Source organism: Drosophila tropicalis, unplaced genomic scaffold, assembly GCF_018151085.1.
Source record: "Drosophila tropicalis isolate 14030-0801.00 unplaced genomic scaffold, ASM1815108v1 contig_593, whole genome shotgun sequence".
Lineage (NCBI taxonomy): Eukaryota > Metazoa > Arthropoda > Insecta > Diptera > Drosophilidae > Drosophila > Drosophila tropicalis.
Genome location: NW_027173070.1, coordinates 182,735 through 204,021, shown reverse-complemented (window position 1 = coordinate 204,021; position 21,287 = coordinate 182,735). Strand labels below are relative to the sequence as shown.

Sequence of the window (21,287 nt, the reverse complement as noted above, 5' to 3'; positions counted from 1 at the left end):
AGCGGGAGAGAGTAAGAGTGAGGGGAGGAAAAGCAGGGACAGCAAGTAAATGAACAAATACAATAAAAGCGTACCAATTTATTTGAGTGTGTGTGTGTGTGTGTGTGTGTATGCTCTTTTATGTGAGTGTATGTAAATGAAATATATAAAAAATGCCAACCAACTCCAAAAAGGCCAACGCCGCAGACAAAGCCAAGAAAAAAAACAAAGAATAAAAATAAAAACACTAGAAAAATATTAAACCTAAATTAATTTAAGCCGCCACGAAGTTTTAATACTCTTGGAAACCGTTATACTTTAGTTCTCTTCAGGACAAAGGCATTAAAAAAGATTATATCATTAATTTTCAAATATGGATATCGGGGTTTCTTTAAAGGAGCTCGTTCAAAGGCTGTCAAAAATTAAAAAAATGTTTTGTATTCATTTTACCAAACCAATAAAAAATGTTGATATTTCGAAGTTGATAAATTGGATATCGATGAGGTAAGGTAATTGGCAATCAGGATAAACAAAATTGCGACAAACAATCACTTATTAAACGCTAAGTTAATATCGAGGATTTACTCCATGCAACTAAAAGTTATAGCTGAAAAATTATGGTTTATCCTTTTCCAAAACCATGTTTACCTCTAAAACATGCAGGTAATAGAAAAAGTTATTATATAATAGTATTTTACTCAAAAGTGTTCAATTGTTAAGTACCCTATCACTAAAAAGAGCATCGAAATGTGAAAAAAACAGCCTGTGGGGCGGATGCGGCGGCTGCGACAAGCCTTTGCTGCTGCGTCAACATTGTGTAGCATACTTATAGGCAACTAGTTTCAAGTCCATAAGAATCGTAGTATCCTCGAAACATACTAAACAAAGATACAAATAAAAACAAAATTTTCATTGATATTTTTTATGGACAATACTTCCTTTTCTTTCTTCTTTTTTTCTGTATGTGTGTGTGGCTTTTGGTTGTATTATTTTATTTTGTTTCAGCTGTTTACAGCTGGCTACACTTCAGGAGATATGTATGCGAGTGTGTGTATATGAGTGTGTGTATGATGATGATGCCATTGCCTTGGAAAAGTTGTGAGGCTGCTGCCTCTGCTGCTTTGCTGTTGCTCCTTCTGCCAACTGCGGCAGCTTACTCTCTCTCACTAATTGTTCTCTCTTTCTTTTTGCACATTGGTGCGTCAAGTAACAAAAAAGTATAAATTATTTTTCATGCAAAATATACACTATATACTGCCTGTTACAGTTTTATAAACTCTTCTCATTGCAGTTTAGCGCAAATGAATGGTAACATAATTTAAACGTGAGCTAATATTTAATAAACTATTTATGTAACTAATATACATACATACATATGTATACTAGATCTTGTCAGTTCACAATACCCTCCGGTGAAGCCGTAATCGAAAAATGGTAATTTTCATAAGACGCTTTTTTTGTTAACATTTTTGTACAACTTTTGCTCTAGTGTGGCCTCTTTTTTGCAACCCACGCTTGCTTACTCTCTCTCTCTCTCTTCGTGTTAGTTGTGTTGTGTTAAATTCTCTCTCTTTTGCTGCCTTGGTGTGTCGTTGACTGCCGGCGAACGCTGACGCAGACGTTGACGCAGCGCTGCCTCTGACTGTTGTGCTGTGCTTGTGGGTCCTGCAGGATAACAAAGTCAAATCGAGTCAGAGTCAGAGTCACATTCAACTGTGTATTGTCCACTTCGGTTGGGAACCGTTCCGTTTAGTTTAGTTTTCGGTTCCGTTGCGTGTTCAGTGTTGACGCGACTCTGGCTCAAGTCAGTTGTGTGTGTAGTGTGTGAGTGCCTCAGAGAGACAGGGTTTTCTTTGCATTAGGGTAAAACATTAAAGAGTTTTTGTCGGGCTGCCTCCTCTATGAACTGTTTGGTTGTGCGCATCAAATATTTTTTATATATGAATGAAAACATTTTTCTATACTAAATTTAAAATAAACAATAAGAAAAAAAATATTTTTCGAATATTTTTAAGCAACAAATAGAAAAACAACAATAAATTAAAGGTTTCTCCCAAACAACAACAACAACAACCAAAAGGTTCAAAGTTCACGAACAACAAGTGAGAGCTTATACACACGTGTAAGTGATTGCCAGTGAATGCGATATACATATGTATGTATGTATCTGCAATTGTGTGTGTGAGTGATTGTGAGTATAGAATTGATTAAACAACAGTCAAAGCTTTAACTGGTTACCTAGGCCAACAGAAAAAGAAAAGTTCGAGAGAGATAGACACGAAATTAAATTGTACTAAAATGGGTTGCAATACAAGTCAAGAGCTCAAGACCAAGGATGGCTCTGCCTTGGATGCAGTCAGTAATGGCGGTGGAGCCGATGTGGAGCCCAGTGCCCCACAATTGGAGCAAAGCGAACTCAATGAATTGACAAATAAATCATCAGCTACGACAACTGCGAATCATCATCATGCCAAAACGAATTCCCTTATATCGAATGGAGAAGCAGCCAAAACAAAAGGTGTAGGAGTTGGATCAGTAGGAGGAGAAGGAGGTGGAGCAACAAATGGTCTTTGTGATAAGGCTGAGATAACAGAACTCAATGATGAAGAGGATGAAGGTAACTTGCATATAGCAGAACATGATGATTTAGCCTCATTCTCATGTTTTCGCACATTTTGTCAGTATAAGTGTGTGTGTGTGTGTGTGTGTGTTGAAGTGTGAAGGAAGCCTTTTTGTGTATGCCTTTTTCGCACTTTTTCTTCCGTTTTTTTGGATTGTTCAATGGTCTCGCAAATATAAATTGTTTCATCTTCTTTCGCCGCCCCACTGCATACATATATCTCTCTTTGTCTGTTTAGTTATAAGCACATTTTTATTATATGACCATAAGCAAACAGCAAAATTTGTGCAGATTCTTAACATTGTTAAGTAGCTGCCCTAAGGCAAATGGGATAAATGGCAACGGAAATGGCCTTTTCGACTTTAGTCACAAAAAAAAAAATACTTTGCCTAATGGATATGTGTCCTGTTAAGCCCTACTGCTCGTTCATTCTTTTTTATGTGATCTAATAAGGCCATGAATATTACTAATACAACACTGACTTTTCTTAGTAACCTGACGATATTCTTTAGCTAAATATGTTTGTCATTAGGGTGGACCATTACAAAAGAATATGACTTAATCTTAGCTCTGTGGTGGGCGTTTAATATTATTCATACGACATGTTTTCTGCAAATAAGGCCACTCAACACACCAACATAACAGGCTGTTTCATTATTCCAAGTTAAACGTATGCTTTAAGAATTCGATAACTTACAAAACATAGTCAATTTCTTTAGTATCAAATCTAGCCATAGATATTACAGAATATAGAATATTGAAGAATATAGAACAATCTTTATTAGATTGTTAGCCAACTAAAATTTGGAAATTCAACATGCTTTAACATTGAACCTACTAAGTAGATGACCCATTTGTCCTCCACTGCTCCAAAATATGACTGATTAACTTTTCCTTTCGTTCTCTTTATTGGACCATTGGATTACAATCTGTTTTAGTTAAATTTTTATAATATTAGTTACATTAACTGTTGTACAAATCACAGTTAAACGTTTTTATCGTGGACTTCTTTTTAAGTACTTACCGAAAAACTGTTTTTGTTAGTGACCAAAATTTGAAAACAAATCATCTCATTGATTGTAAATTATACATAGATATTTTGGTTGTAAAAACATTTATTTCTACCACATGCCGTACAAGTAATATGATCTTCAACTTCTATGAACCACGTGTCGTATGAGTAATAGATTTCTAAAAGTATGAGTTCCAATTTCCAATTTCGGGTAAGATCAAAATATACCCTTATAATGATGATTGATACATACATTTTTTACTCTGGAACCAATTGTTTTTACAATATAATGCAGCACTCTTAAAAATAAACATAATTTGCGTTTTTAGGTTCGAAAAGGTTGTTATAAATGGTTTTTGCTTGAGGTCAGAGTTAAACACGAAACCACGAAATATTTTTTTTTATAATTTCTCTTTGAGACAAACTTTTGCAGTTTGTTTGCCCAGGCAAATAATAGAATTCCAAAAGAAAGGGAAAAAAGCGACCAAGAAAGAAAAAATGGCGTAGGCAAGGATGGTGAGGTGGCGGAGGAGTGAATGGAAAACTGTGAGCCACATCATGACTCATAAATTAACAAAACGTGTTCTCCCTAAAGGCAGGTGCAGCATTTTCTGTTCCACCAGCTTCCCACACCCTTGATTCATTCCAGGGACGGATCCAGGGTGTCCGAAATTTTTAACTTCAGGACACGGCGTTTTGCAAAACTTTAAAACATGGCCAATTTGGACTTTGTTTAGTACGTTTTCCTCGATAGGACGCTCCCCCCAGAAAGTTTTTCTAGATCCGTCCCTGCCCCATTCCCTTAGCAACTCTCCTCGCGTCAGATGTTCCAACCTAAAAGCGATTCCCCAAGGTATGTGAACTGCGCTGATAAATTGCACAGGCGACACTTTATCAGCAAAATAAAAACGGATGGGAAATAACGGAAGGGGGAGAAAGCGATGCGATGTGTGTGTGTGTGTGTGTGGGGGGAGGGAGAGAATAAGTTAATGCCACAAATTATGATTATTGCTAAGCAATTTCTGTTTCATTTTAATGTTAACACATATATGTATAATCAGAATTTATGCAAGACCTCGCTTCGCTTTAGTTGGAAAAATGAAACGACGCAAGTGCCAAATTTTTGGTGGAAAAGTAAAAAAAAATATAAAAAACAAGGGAAAGCGTGTGAGCGAAGGCCAATTAGCACTTGATGAATGCTTTCTTTTTCCGTTTAATTTTAATGATGTGCAGGTGGATAAAAGGAAACCTTTACCTAATTATACCAAACAAGCCAAAAAATATTTATTCTAACGACAAAGAACATTTTCAAACAAACTTTTTTGTGTTCTAAGCTGGTATTAAATTTACGACAACTTGAAAAATGCTCTGCTCTATCGTGATCTTCAACAAAGTTTGGTACTTTAGAGAAAGTAATGATCTCTTGGCCAGCTGCTTTACAAATTTTTAATAACACCAAAACGATTTTTCTGTTGTAAAATTTTTCATTTTTGGGACTCCAAAGTGGTAGTTTAAGCCAGAGTTGTGCCGTTAAGCATTAGCATTACTTTTTGTAATGAAATCTGCTGTCATTGGCATTGAAAATGAAAAGTAATGAACATTTTTTGTTTGCATTGAATAATGCTAATGAAAACACAATTTCATTATAAAAACACAATTTTATTAATTTTAATTTTAATTTTTTTGAATTTTTTGAATTTTTTTTCCAAATTTTTGTAAATTTTTTGGTAATTTGCGTAAATTTTTCGCAGTTTTTTAAATTTTTTTTAAAATTATTTTTATTTTTGCATATTTTTATTTAATTTTTTTTATTTTTAAAAAACAAATTTTAATTTTTCTTGGTTTGAAAATTTTTAATTTTAATGCTAATGAAATGCATTATAAAAGAAATGCATTAGCTTATTTTTTTCCATAAAAAAAAAAAACATTCAATTACAGATTCAAAATTGTGAATAAAAATTAGACAATTATTTAAAATAATAATGCAATCACTTGATATGCTGTTGCGCAGATTTTTATAACAGTAAAAATTATAATTTACTCACCTGATGACTTTCGACCATTTGACCTCACTGTGCAATGCAGCTCCAACAACTGATGCGCACCCCCTCAATTGCAGATTCTTATATAGGCCTAGCGATTGCAAAGAGCCAGAAAAGTGCTCTCCCACAGAACTGCACTGTCACTCCCACACATAGTTGCTGATCGGGAGAACTGCTCTCGCTCACTTACATTTGCAGTCGCCCTCTCGCTGACGTTAGCTAAGTGTGTGTGCATATGAGCGGGCAAATGGAGAGCGGTGTGCGTGCATATGAGTGGGCATATGAGCGGTGCATATGAGAGGGCAAATGGAGAACGGTGCTACTGTATGTGTGTGTGTCGATCACTTGCTGAGCACCTCTTGTGTTCTGTCATTATCCACGCAATAGACACACACATATCCACTAGCACTGCTTTCCATTTGCCCGGTCTTTTGCATACACACATATGCACGCTCATATGCCCACTCATATGCACGCACACCGCTCTCCATTTGCCCGCTCATTTGCATACACACTCGCACTCCTCCCACGCAATACACAAACACACACACATACACTAGCACCGCTCTCCATTTGCACGCTCATACGCCCACTCATATGAACGCACACTTAGCTAACGTCAGCGAGAGGGCGATTGCATATGTAAGTGAACGAGAGCAGTTCTCCCGATCAGCAACTATGTGTGGGAGTGACAGTGCAGTTCAGTGGGAGAGCACTGTTCTCGCTCTTTCCTATCGCTAGGCCTATATAAGAATCTGCAATTGAGGGGGTGCGCCTCAGTTGATAGCTGCATTGCTCAGTGAGGTCATCAATTGAGTGAATTATAATTTTTAAAAAATTGGAAAAAATTAAGAAAACTTTAAAAAAATTCGAAAAATTAGGAAAAAATCAAAAAATTTGAAAAAATTATGAATAATTAAAAAAAATTAACAAAAGTTAGGAAAGTTTTTAAAAATTAGGAAAATTTTTTTTTAAATTAGGAAAAATTTTAAAAAATAAGCAAAAAATTAACAAAAAGTTAGAAAAACTTTAAAAAAATTAGGAAAAAATTAGAATAATTAAAAAAAAATAGCAAAAAATTAACAAAAATTAGCAAAAAATTAACAAAAATTAGAAAAAAAAAATTAGGAATGATTAAAAAATTTACAAAAATTATGAAAAAATCAAGGAAAAATTTTAAGAAATTAGGAAAAATTAAGAATAATTTTAAAAAATTAACAAAAATTAGGAAAAATGCAAGCTCATATGCACACACACTTAGCTAACGTCAGCGAGAGGGCGACTGCATATGTAAGTGAGCGAGAGCAGTTCTCCCGATCAGCATTTATGTGTGGGAGTGACAGTGCAGTTCAGTGGGAGAGCACTGTTCTCGCTCTTTCCTATCGCTAGGCCTATATAAGAATCTGCAATTGAGGGGGTGCGCATCAGTTGTTGGAGCTGCATTGCACAGTGAGGTCAAATGGTCGAAAGTCATCAGGTGAGTAAATTATAATTTTTACTGTTATAAAAATCTGCGCAACAGCATATCAAGTGATTGCATTATTATTTTAAATAATAGTCTAATTTTCATTCACAATTTTGAATCTGTAATTGAATATTTTTTTTTTTTTTTATTGAAAAATATAAGCTATAAACTTGCAGGGTCTTTCCTAATGCATTGGTCCCACAATTTCATTAGCATGAAAATTAAAAATTTTCAAATCAAGAAAAATTTTAATTTGTTTTTTAAAAAAGAAAATATACAAAAATAAGAATAAATTAGGAAAAGTTCAAAAAATTACGAAAAATTAAAAAAAAAAAATGACAAAAAATAGGAAAAAATTCAAATAAAATAACAAATTGGGAAAAATTAAGGTTATCAAGTTTTAAGGTAATTTTTTGTTAGTTTTTTTTTTTTTAAATTTTTCCTAATGTTTTGTTGGTTAGTTAGGAAAATACGTATCAAAGTTGGATATTTTTCATAGCAACATTTGAGTGTGACTTAAATTTATATGGCAAACACGTAGCCACACAGACGTTGGGTGTGTGTGTCACCCTCTGTCTGTGTGGGCCTTTGTGTCTCTCAAAATAAATTGAATATTCTGTGTCTTTTCGTCTGTCTCTTTCAGCTAATTAAGAAATGCTGATGACAACTCATCACATAAACCATAGCCCGAACACAAAGGACACACTCAAACAGAAATATATATGTATGTAAATGATGCATACATACATACATATGTCTTGCGACCACGCCTTGAAATTACCTTGCAAATTAGCCATAAAACTGTCAACTTTATCCGTAATAAATCTAAACAAAAATATGCAAAAAATCCAAAATAAAGTCCTGAAATAATAAAAAAAAAACAGTCGTAGCTGAAGATGATAAGCAAATAAATAAAACAAGGGAGGTTTGAGGCAAATAAGAAATAGAGATAAGCAATTAAGACTTGAATTAGGGCAGGGAGGTTTTCTCCTGATGCAAATTTCTGCAGTCCGAGCTTGATATTAATTTCTAATTGAATTCATTTCTGTTTGGTTTTATATTTTGAATAAATTGTAATCAATAATTACTTGGATGGGGAAGAATTTACGTTTAGGTGAGGCTTGTTCTCTGTTGCATGTAATTTTATCTTGATTTTTTCGTTCTTGTTGGTCTCGTGTTTCTAGTTAATTGTCCATTGCTAATGTTGTCTTAATTGAGTGCAAATAAGGTGTTTTACTTTGACAGGCATTCGGTTTATTGAACTAATGATTTCCTCCAACTTCACTACCGTATTTTCTGTTATAGGGTTTACCTTGCTTAATTTGCTTTTAAGGTGTGGCAAATCCAGCTAGCCAATCGTCCATTTTGGCTTCTTGTGACTGGTAAAATCGACAAGTTGGTCATGTTTCGCTAGATTTTGTTTACAATGAGGTTAAGTTTGAAAAGGGAAAGGAAACTAAAACTTTCTTATCTCAATGTTCGTTAAATAATTGAGAAACTTAATAAAAAAAAATTATATTTAATGTGTTTAATATCATTTAGTATCCACAGAAAGTGCATACAAAGTTATATTTTAACTTTTTAGTTGCTGTTTCCCCATATCGCATAACAAATTCGCATGACAAAATAATTTAAAACTTAAGACAAATTCACAATTTTTGCTGTTAATTTTTCCCCCTTGTTACACTTCCAATCGGATGAAATAACATGCCACCGAGGGGAAATTAATAACTTTAAAAAAGAACATACATTTTTTACAAGGAACATTAAAATTCAAATTTGGGAGCACTAGCAAAAGTCGCAGCAGGTCTGCAAAACGTTCACAGCTCATTTGACCGCCGTCTCAATAACACGTATACGCCTTGGTGAACCCTCCCATTCATTTTAATTTTGCTGACTGATGGAACAACCAAATGAAATGAAATGGTCTGGCTTAAAAATACATTTTTGGCCTTGCCCAAAAAAAAAAAAAAAAAAAAAAGGAAAAAAAATTATGAAAATAGGCTTGTGCTGGGAAATAGAGATTGAAGAGTTTGAGGTCGTAGGGAGTTGGATGGTTTTTTTTTGGGCTTGGTCAGTTTTTTTTTTTTCATTTGGGACTGGACTATTGTGTTTGGCATATTTACACGAAAGAAATGCATAAAAGTTGTACTCATTTTTGTTGTTGTTGCTGTTGTAGCTGTCCGAAATGCGTGCGCAAATGTTATTTGATTATTTAACCAACAACAATTCCGGCCATCCGAAAAGAGAGACTAGCGGCGCCTAAGCGATATATTATGATAAAATTCCACATTTAAATGGCCCACACACGAGCATTTTGTCGTTGTCGCACCAAAATGGAAATGATAAATTTTGACAGTTGTTCGCTGGGTTTGAGTCTTGGAGAGTTGGAGTTGGAGGGGAAGGTTCAGTTCAGAATACTCTTTTAAAAAGGTTATATTAACTTTGGTCTGAAGTGTGCATAGAAGGAAGTATGGATCGGACTTCTATGTCATAAATTAATATTTGTATTATTACGATATTTCCAAATTAATTAAAGCTTGGATTTCGAAGTAGGTCAGATTTTCTTCTAATAAGATGTCATTTAGTTTTTTTGCATTCTATTTTCTATTATTAATGCATTCATTTTGGGCAAACACTGCCTACTGATTCTGGAAAGATCTAAGAAAAATTTGTGCAGATGGAAAGATGGAGAAATTTCAAAATATATAAAAAAATTGATATTCCTTTCTATCTCTTCCGTTTCTTGTTTATCTCTCTGTATACACTTTTTCTGCTTCTCACGACGACTTCCTCTTTTCTTTTTTCTCTTGACTAAATTCTTTTCAATAACAAATTTCTTTCACAAATAGGCTTACTCCTCTCTTCTTAGGTTTTGCCTTACTTCTCGCTTTATGAATTTATTATACGATGGCAATTGATATGGGGTACGCCAAAATAATTTATGACGTCTATCAAGCAGAACAATACTAGTCAAACACATACAGACACCCACAAACTTCCTCACACTCACACACATACATACGCTCACTTGGACACATTTGCTGTGTTTTCTTTCGTTTCGCAGTTGTCACTGGTAAAAAATATGCACAATATATTCGCATGATATCTCGTTTTGGGTATTAATCTGAATGGATCCTTTCCCTTTTTTTCACCAGATGTGAATAATTGACTGTGATTATTTATTACATTTATAGACATAAAATATTGAAAAGGATATTTACTGGCGTTGAATGAGAAATAGAATTGCTTTAATTTTTAATTTTGGGGCTTAACTGAAAGTCACACAGATTATTAAAAGAACGTGAGGCGGCGCCTTATCTGATTAGTTTTAGACTATGTACTGCACATGTACTTTCTCCCTGCAACCTCTATCTTGTTGTCTAACAAATATAAATAAAAAAATTATGCAAGTAAGTCGTCTTGGCGACTTCGTTATACCATGCACCAAGTAAAGCAAATGTTTTAAATTTATAATGCATTCAATTTAAATGTATGTATCTATCGCTAACTCTTCCAAGCACAGGAGCAGTTTAGGGTAGGTTATTCTATTGGCCCGGAGTATACTTTCTAGGTGACCATCTGCTCAACGTCTTATTTCAATGGGGTATACATAAAATACAAAATTGTGTCCTCGATAAGTCCAATTAAAGTTTCACTTATAACTTAATTATTTTTATACCATACACCCATAGGGTGAAATGGTATATTAAAGTCGCCAAAATGTATGTAACAGGCAGAAGGAAGCTTCTCCGACCCTATAAAGTATATATATTCTTGATCAGGATCAACAGCCGAGTCGATCTAGCCATGTCCGTCTGTCCGTCCGTCCGTCCGTCCGTCCGTCCGTCCGTCCGTCCGTCCGTCCGTCCGTCCGTCCGTCCGTCCGTCTGTATGAACACGCAGATCTCGGAGACTATAAGAGCTAGAGCCACCAAATTTGGTATGTATACTCGTGTAGTATGCACATGTTCAGCATTAATTGGAATTTCGGCCACGCCCCCTTACGCCCCCAGGAATCACATAAAACTGTTTTTCTTAAAAAGTATGACAGCTAGAGACATCAAATTTAGTTTGTATACCCGATTAGTTAGTGCGCAGAAATTAACTGTTCAAACTTTTTGCCACGCCCCCTTACGCCCCCAGGAATCACACAAAACTGTTTTTCTTAAAAAGTATAATAGCTAGAGACATCAAATTTGGTTTATATGCTCAGTTAGTTAGCGCGCAGAAACTAATTGTTTAAACTTTTTGCCACGCCCCCTTCCGCCCCCGGAATTAACATAAAAGTGATTTCCTTAAAAACTATGATAGCTACCGACATCAAATTTAGTATGTAGACTAGCTTAATAGACGCGCAGATATTGGCTATTTAAACATTTTGCCACGCCCACTTCCGCCCCCGCAAATTAAACAAAACTGATTTTATCAAAAACTAACAAAGCTAAAGTCACCAAATTTAGTATGTATACTGGCATAGTATGCGCGGAGAATTTATATATTTTCACATTTCGCCACGCCCACTTCCGCCTCCATAATTTAAAAAAAACCGATTTCCTCCTGTAGTTTTTTGACTATCGCATTTAAATTTAGCAGACTAATTTATCTTATCTATTTCTACAAAACTACCAAATTTTATTGAAATCGGACTAGAAACATGCAAAATATGCGTATGAACGTATTTTACTAAGCGGTCCACAAGGCCAGAATTGGCCGTTGGCTAGTGGCGGCGCTAGAGTGCTCGTGTGTTTGTAGAGTGAGCGAGATAGCACATACTATGAAACATGTAAAAACAATTTAATAGACATACATTTGGTTTTCGAAATTTGAAATATTTGTTTCACCTGGTGTATGGTATACCCAAGTCGACGAGTCGACTTACTTGCTTCATTTTGTATTCCTGTTTTGTTTTTGGGTAAGTCAACAAACTTTTTGGTTCTACTTGACAAATCGGGTCGAGGCAAATCTATTTTTCCCAAAATAGAATTTCATTTTGACATTAATTTTGTGGCACGACAAAACAGGAAATTTTCTCGATATTCTTCTATCTAGACGTAGCCTACTTTAAGGCGGTTCTAGATATGGGCGGGGGCATCAGCTTTATGTTTCTTGCCCTACACACACAAACACATAATTAGACAAAAGCCGATTGTCCCTGGGGCAAATTGGTATGGAGCCATTGTGTGTCTTATCGCCTTAGAACAAGCTAATAATTATGATCATTTTCGAAAATTTAATTAAAAAATTTTGTGTACTTTGGTAATGTTTGGTTAAGGTCTGAGGAAGGTTGCAGGAATATTAAGTATACGCTATATTAGTAGCTGTTGCTTCCGTTTTATGCCAATAACGAAGAAAAAAATAAAGCATACACCGAAGGAAAACACTTTATGGTGGGGTATCCTCGCCCTCTGTTGGCATTCAACTTTTTCTTGACAACAAACAAAGCGGAAATTGATTGTATTATACCCAGTATTAAGAACAACAAACAGTAACAGCAACAGCGCAGCAGCAGAGCCAACATAAAATACAAAACACCATTCAAGAGCAAGAGAGTGAAACGGAATCAGGACAAAAAAAAAAAATGAAGAAAATTGGTAGCATTATGTATTGCGACGCCATGACAATAAACTTGGCGCCACTTCTCGCCTTTATGCATATCCTCATATAAAGATATGGCAATGAATTGGCCATATATGTTTCGCCTAGAACGCAAATTGGTTTCTATACTTAACCATTATAATGGGTAATATTATAGTCTTCGATTGGTTGGTTTTTCACTCGCCTTGTTAGCGTGACGAATACGGAATGGATGTGAAGGCTTCTTTGCCGACACCCTTCTTTCGTTTTCTCCTCTTGCTATATGTGTTTCACTTTGTTTGAGCATAACATTCTTCATGCAATTAACTTGATTATGTTTTTCTGTGTGTGTATCTGTGAGTGTGTGTGTGTCAGGAAATTTGGCAATAATTGTTCCCACCCCAGCTAAACAAAACAAAAAAAAAGAGAGAACAAAAAAGACGTAACTGATTAAAAGTTTAGCAAGTCAAGCGAACTGCCGTTGAGGCAGGCAAACCAGCAGACAGGGCACAGTGGGCTAACGAAAACTGTAAGTCTCAGAGACGTCTAACTTTTAGCAGACTTTACTTGTGTGTGTGTGTGTGTTTTTTTCTGTAGTTCACTGCAGGCGCTTTATTGCCTGCCCAACCATAAGAAAGCCCAGAAAATGGAAATTATATATAGATATAACTATATAAGCAGTATAAATGTACGTGTATGTATGTATATATATGTATATATGTATGTATATATACATACATACATATATATGAATATTCCTTGGCTAATTTGGTAATGAAATTCTGAGCTAAAGCTAAGGCTCTTTGTATATGAAGCAACGTTTAGCGGGAGATCGACAGGGAAGAGAAAGGAAAATACACTAATCTTTGTTGAAAGCGCATAAAACTTTTGCACTTTAAGTGGTAAATGTGTTAGGAACTAAGGGCTTTGGTAGAATTTTCATTTCTTTTCTTTCTTTAAGGCATATAGTCAATTGGCTAACGAACAACTTCACCAACTCCCAACTAACTTTAGCAATTCCACTTCACTTTAGTGCTATATAATAAATACTTATAACATCAAGAGAAAACTCCGCACAGCCAGACAAAACAACAAAGGGAGAAACTTATTTTTCTCCAATTGCGAGAGGTGGATGAAAGCTTTTCTACTTGGGCAAAAAAAAAAAACTTTGGCAATAGGTATTTTCCCATTAAAAACTTTTTCAAAGTATCAATTTAATATTGAGATCGAAAAATCTACCAATTTTTCACACAAAATCGAAATAAAACACAATTTAATGTAAGTTCATTGACATCTTATTGTAAGAAGAAAAATGTTTGAGTTTCGTTATTAAGAAACTTAATTAATTCTAAAGCAAAATCTAAAATAAAAACAAAACACTAGAATCAATATTATTTCCATAGAAGTATATTTATTTCGTACATAACTTTCTCATTAAATTCACTTCTTGGAAAACTTTTTGACCGCTCCTCGTTAATGTATGGATTTGTATGATTAAAAAGTTTGCCTTTTGTTTTCGTTTGAAATGTGTGCGCAAATTAGCTGAAAATTTATGTGAGCAAAAAACTTTATATTCACACCACTCATGCACACACACACAGAAGAGTCGCAAGATTATAAGAGGGGAACAAAATGCGGAAAAAGTGTTTGCGTGTTGTGGATAAATTGAATTGTTCTTTTTTTTTTGAGTGCTTAATTTTTTTTGGGTGTCCTCATTGCGTGTTTGGGTGAATGTGTATATGAATGTGAATGCCATAACTATCTCGTATATCATTGCTTTCATCACATATTTTTTTTATCCATATATATCGATAACAATAATTGTTGGCCACATATATCAATAGGGTTTTAACTCTTGAATCGAACAAAATTGTATTTATTATTGTGCTTTTTGTTGTTGTTTGTTTCTTTTCCTTTTTATCTTTTGGGTTCTCTCTTATTCTTTGAAAAAAATCTAAAGAGCCGGAAGTGGAGATCCACATACCACATCACCATCACCATCATGGCAGCAAGAAAATTCGACGAAATCCTTTGAAAAATTTGGATCTTGATTTTAAATTTGATGTTAATTCGTTTTAACCAAATCGAAATCAAAATTACAACAACAATTACAACAACTGGTGTGTGTACTCTATGGCCAAAATTTCAGTAATAGTTGATAAAAAACAAATGGCCTAGTTTTCATTTGTGCCTCTACGTGTGTGTACATTAAGTGTTGGTGTTGATGTTGGTGTTAATTTTGTTGTTATACCTTTATATTGCTGCTGCTGTTGTTATTGTTGTTGTTGTTCTACTAATAAACCTTCCTATAATCTAAATAAAATTAAAAGTAGCTTAAACTTTTTACTAGCACGTTCTTGTTTTTTCTCAAGTAGTACTTAACTCAATTGGCATGTTTCTTTCTAAAAACAATTTAAAAAATCTGTAAATAAATGAAATCTCTACCTTTTCTCTCTTACTTAATGGTTAGGAAAATCTCTGTTTCTTATTAACCTAACACAGCTTGCTATAAAAAGAATATCCTTCTGTATAACTAACACAGCTTGCTATAAAAACGAATATCCTTCTGTATAACTAACACAAATTGCTATAAAAAAGGATAATTCCTCTGTTGAAAACTTTTTTATTGTGTTTCAATGTTTGTTTGAATAAATTTTTGTATCCACAAATTTGAAATTGAATTTTGTTCTTAATTTATTTACAGGTAAATACATTTCATCCATATGTAGATGACTTTTAAACTTTTAGACCTTTGCAAGGATCAAGTGATTTAACTAAACCAAAAGGAAGAACGAGGGTTTGCGTCTTTCATTCAAATTATTTGTAGAAAATCGTTGCTTATTTCTTTCATATCAAGTTCAAACAGAACATAAAATCGTTATACTGGTATTTCAAGCTTAACGTATAGTAATAGGGGGAAATTCCCCAAATTTATGGTTGAAAGCTTTGAAAATCTGAAGCTTATATTTGAGCCTTGCCTTGCCTGGTCTCGTTGTACTCAATGTGTACACTCAACTCATGTTCCGTTCCTCTGGAACAAGAAGACCTACTTTTAATTCACTTCAAATCCCATTACGTTCCAAAGTCAATGTGATAGTTAACAGTGGCCAAAACATCCGTTGGGAAGAGACGGTTTTTAACCTAAACACAACAGAATAAACGAGGCCAGTTTCACAAATCAAGCGAGGTGTATGGTTCGATAGGTTCTTCCTCCATAAGGAAACAAAGCAAAAAAGTATATAAAACGGAACACTAAAAAAAAGAAAGTGCGCGTTTAAAGAAAAAATAAAAAAGTGTAGCCTACATTTGTGCTGAGAGTGGCAAAAGGCAACAACACAAAAAAAACAGAACAAAAAGACGCGCATCGTACGCCAAAAGGTAATTTCTCAAATATTTGTATTTATTTCCAAATTATTTTTCTAGAAACAGTAATAAATAAATTTATATTCGTTGTGTGGGTGTGTTATATTCCGCCCTTAGTTTTAAGCATAAAAATAACATAAAAATCTCGGCTCTTCTCTTCGATGTGTGGGTGTGAGTGTTTGTATGTAGTTTGATTTTGCTTTTCTGTTACTTTTTTATCACCGTCATTTGCATCTAATCAGCTTAAAAATTGGCATATTTGATTTTATTATTATGTTCTTTCCTACATATCTGTATATATATTGATATACAATGGCAATCAGGAGAACTTTTTTCTCTTCTTTTCTTGTGATGATTGAATTAAAAGGCTACTGAGAGCCCAATTTAATAAAGTGTCATTCGAATAGGCGCCACACTGATGATGAGCATAGGGATTAAAACGAATTATGAATGGGTCCACTCAAAACACGATAAACAATGTGAAGAAGGGTCGTGAGAAAAACAAATTAACGTTTTCAGTTGATAGAAAAATGTTTCGCCTTTTTTGAGTGCAGATTGGGCAGATTTTTTGAGAGAGTTAAAGGAACTTTTTTAAGAAAGCTTAACAAGTTTTAATCCGGGAACTGGAAGGAAAGAATACCCTTCCTTTATAGGTATCCAAGTATATATAAGAGTTAAATTTTGAAATGGAATTATTGAACTTTAATTATTAAACTATGAAGGGAATTGAATTAAATGTCAAGAATTCACTTAAAACATAACATTTCTTTTTCGCGAGTAGAGAAATCACACCTTCCAAATAACCAAAGATGATATTTAGTTTGTTTTTCTTTTTCTTGATGACTTAGGCTAAAAAAGTTGGTTAGTTGGTTTTCCGTTTAGTATTAACAAAGTGAGCAAAGTTGCGAAGCATGACATAAGAAAGCGGCATCATGTTGGGAAACTGATAAAAGATGCAAATTGGAAGGCTGTATAACTAAATATTATTATCATAAATACATAGTGCAAATCGAAAGAGTTTAAAAACTTCTTTAGTCATGAAATGAACATTCACTTCATCAATGACTTCTCTTTCGCATAAACAGACAAGTAACATATCAAATTGTCGACTCATGATGGCTTACCATTAGAATCTCTGAGACTTCTTTAGCACGTTTCCAAAACGAGCACAAAAAAAAATGTATAGAAAAATGTTGTACAGATTATTTGATGGAACAGTGGGATGATTTTGGTAATGTACTTTAATGGATAAACATGCTTGCGTAAACAAACATGGGATTTTAACAACTCACTTTGTTAAACACATCAACTTGAGGAGCAAGCGCACCACGCGTCGAACTATGTAGGTGACTATTAAATAAAGATGACCTTATCTACTTTCCCTCCTCTGTTTTTTCATTCACTCTTTTTTCTGGTTTTTATTTCAAAGAATTGCTGACTTAAGAAAACTATCCGCTTACAATTATCTAATTTCATTTTCCTTTTCCATCCACCCACCCAAACACGGAAAAGCGATTTAAAAGGAGCTTCTCGCTTTTCATGAGCAAATTTTTTCGATTGCGTGTTAAAAATACATTTTTTTGTTTGCCTCCTTCTTATTTATTTTGTGCAAATTATGCGCTAAACGTAGTTGGCAATGATTGATTGGGCAAAGGCAGATGCCTCTTCCCATTCCTGCCCCGCCCCCACAAACACGAGCCATCGTCTTTGGCCTTCTCCAACCTCGTTTGACATGTTTGCAGGGACTTGTAAAAGCAAGTCATAAAAATTTTTCACCAACGATGAAAGTGTGAGAGGAAAAGGAAACAAAATGCTGTAGGTCATGTGTCATTCGTTTCGCTTCGTCAACCATGTTGCATGTTACTTATTTTGTTTGCACTTTGTTTGTGCCAACGAAACAAAGCAAAAAAAAAAAAAAAAACAAAAACACGAAAGTTTAACAAAATTTCATAACAACAACCAAGAACGGGGAGAACAAAAAAAACACCGAAAATATTTTGTGTCGAGGCTTCTGAAATTGAATATCTTTTTTGACATTAATGAAATTCCTGATAAGTTTTTGGCAAGACTGAACAGGGAAAAATGTCGCATGGAGACGAAAATAGGGGGAGTGTCAAATGGACCTTTGGATACCCAGGAAGTAAATGGGTCTGCAATTTTAATCATTCGTTGGAGTAATTTTTCGATTCTTTTTCTTTCTTCCTTCATGTTTCTTTTATCTTAAGGTTGATTAGACACATGTCATTGGCAGATTTCAAAGTTTATGTTCAGTTTTGTCTTATGCTGACATAAAAAAAAAATTGGAACTACAATAAAAATAAAAATTATAATTCGAATAAAAAGAAATAATAGGAAAATTTGGAAAGCAGATATAATTGTAGTTATTATTGTAGTCCTGATTCAAAAGAAATCTGTATACCATATTTTTCTCAAGTCTTCGTCTCAAAGTTTAAATTGCGCAAAGCAAAGTTCAAATCGTTTTTACTGTTCATTTTAACTTTTTAACTCAGTGCCTCAGTTCTGTGACTAACCCTTAACTTGATAAACCCTTAATTGTTACAGGACATGCAAAAAGAGATGCCTTCGAGTTATGCAATGTGTTTAGAAAGTGTTTTGTGTGTGTTGTCGCACATAAAAGGTTTCAGTTTAATAATTAAAATGAAAGCGTTATTGTTTATTTTCACAATGAAAGTATAAAGTGTTCTTCTTATCTTATCTCTTGCCGCCTGACTGCTCAAAAGGCTCAATGACAAACCAAAAAACAAAATATTCCAAAAAAATAGGGAGAAACAGCCCACAGTCGCAAAGGAAGCAAGAATATTCCTTGTGAAATTTGTGAATTTGTTGTCACTGTGACTAGGAAGGCGGCTGACACATCTTTAATTTGTCATAAGTCTGAGGACTGAGCAAAAACAATTTAAACACATGACACTCTTTTACAAACAAACACACATACACACACAGCAGCCACACACAGAGAGTTATCAATTTCAGCAAAAAAAAAAACAAATCGTTCGGGCGTATAACAAACAAAACCCAAGTACAGCACCAGGACAGGATAATATGAAGAGAGGATATATCCTTTGTTTCCTTCTCGTTTTTAATGTTTATACAAATGTCAAGCGGCAGACAAGAGCCCTTTCGCACACACACTAAGACAGGGAGAATAGTACCCTTCAGTACCGGTCCCCGGGGAATCCCCGGGGACATGTCGCTTGTCCCCTGGGACAAAGCGGCGACACTCCCATTTAAATTGCGGCGACATTTAACATTGCATGTCCTAGCTTTTAAGACTGGAACGACAACCCGGCGACAGTTGTCGCTCCAGTCGCCAAGACAAATGTCGAAATGTCTTGCCGAACGCCGGGACAAACAAGCATTGTGTCGCCGCTTTGTCGCTTTCGTCCCTCTAGTCGCGGTGACAAGAGGGACAATTGTCGCCCAATCGTCCCGTGCACAAGACCATTGAGCGACATTTGTCCCTCCAGTCGCCGCCGACCAGAGCGACTAGTAGACAGCCCGGCGACCAGAGGGACAAATGTCGCTCAATGGTCTTGTGCACGGGACGATTGAGCGACAATTGTCCCTCTAGTCGCCGGTACTGTGAAATTTTTCGCTCTGGTCGCCGGCGACTGGAGAGACAATGTCGCTAGGTTGTCTTAGGGACCACAGGGACAAAATAGATAGATTGTCGTAGGGACGATAGGGACAATATCGATAGTTCGTCCTAGGGACTAGAAGGACAATTTCCATAGTTTGTCCTAGGGACTAGAGGGACATAAATTACATTAAAAAAAAAAAATTCAATTAATATTTTTTAATTTATTTTTTATTTAGATAATTTGGCAGTTGCTGCTTCAATTTTCTGCTTTTTGGGTTGTTGTCCTTATTTTTCACTCAGGCCATCGAATTCTAAAGCCGACTCTGGCTGCCCCGAGGAAGTGTTTTAAACTGCTTCTGGAATAGAAAAGTGCAGATATTATTAGAAATGAAATGAATTATAATATAAAAGCTAACGCTTTAGCTCTCAACAATTAATCTACTTACCGAGTAAAACCTTTAGATAGGTTCTAAGGCTCAACTTTTGGTTTTTCGTATCCGGGTTGTGGCTCTTCAGAAGAGAGGGTTATTCGTTATCCACAATCGTTTCCACTATATCCCCGACGGAACTACCTTTCAGTATTGCTTCATCGGGGAGAAAAACTCCACCTATGTCAGGGTTCGAACTCGAGCACAACAGAATTGTAGTTTTAGTAGGTCACCATTGAGCCACCGACTAGGCTATCAGAAGAGAGAGCCATTTGAGCCATTTGAGATGTCTGTAAATATAAAAAAGTATTAAAATTTTTTTTGATTTTCATATAACAGTTGAATACTTACATGGCTTTTTTTGACTTTCCCGACGTAATGCTGTTCTTCAAGTCAATTATATCCCAATCAGTTGTTAATGGTTTTTTATTTAAAAAAAAAAAAAAATAAATTATTACAAAATAAAAAAAAAAATATTCTTTTGGCACGGCCCGGGGTCGAACTCGCATTTAATTTTGTTGGCAAAATACTTTGTTTTCCTTTCACTCTATGTTCTCATATGTTTTACTCATTTTCTCGAGTGAGAGTTATTTACTTGCATTCAATTGCACTTTGCCAACAAAATTAATATTCACTATTTGGTATTTTAAACATCATATTAAATAGCACTTACCTTTAATTGTATCTAAAATTAATCAAAAAACACTAATATAATATATTATCACTGCGTGCTTCGAAAAACGCAAATTATAAAACGACTCGAACAGAAATATAAAACAACAACACAGCCTCGAATGAGAAATATTTCTTTTCGGCAGCCGATTGAGTTTCGAAAAACGAAATTATTCCGTTCGGGTGCCCTCGGCTAGCCTCAGTATAAAAACGCCGGCAGAATTTTTCTGCCGACGTCGGTGGCTCGGACAATGCGTCGACATTGTCGGCGGCGACAATCTGGTACTGAAGGGTAGAGACAGAAGGGACGTATTGCACATACATATATTCTCATCTAACAAATTGGCTACGTGTTTTGATTCCGACTGTAACTTTTGTGTAGTTCTGATTCAATTTTAAAATATATTCCATGCTCTCTCAACTGTCAAAACAACTCAAAGAATTTTCTGGTAAAAATGCATATGTTAAAAAAGTGGCAACGACTTGGGGATACACTCAAGTGGGGGGCGGAAAAACGCAAAATTTCCC

At 35.0% G+C, this 21,287-nt stretch overlaps 1 protein-coding gene and 1 long non-coding RNA gene across 3 annotated transcripts in view; one reads left to right on the top strand and one right to left on the bottom strand.

Moving 5' to 3' along the window:
• Positions 1–2,063: 2,063 nt before the first annotated feature.
• Positions 2,064–21,287, top strand: part of LOC137575774 (uncharacterized) — a 49,067-nt gene continuing 29,843 nt past the window's right edge. The window contains exon 1 of one of the 2 annotated variants that reach the window (XM_068288467.1): positions 2,064–2,596. In XM_068288467.1, the coding sequence (XP_068144568.1) occupies positions 2,278–2,596 (319 nt within the window). In that variant the 5' untranslated portion in view covers positions 2,064–2,277. Of the gene's footprint in view, positions 2,597–15,850; positions 16,074–21,287 lie in introns of those variants that run through there. The other variant, XM_068288468.1, reaches the window with a different exon arrangement.
• LOC137578322 (uncharacterized) lies at positions 19,857–20,244 on the bottom strand. The gene is made up of 2 exons (XR_011032576.1): positions 20,106–20,244; positions 19,857–20,015 (listed from the first exon to the last, which is right to left on the bottom strand). It is a non-coding gene; the product is annotated as an uncharacterized lncRNA (long non-coding RNA).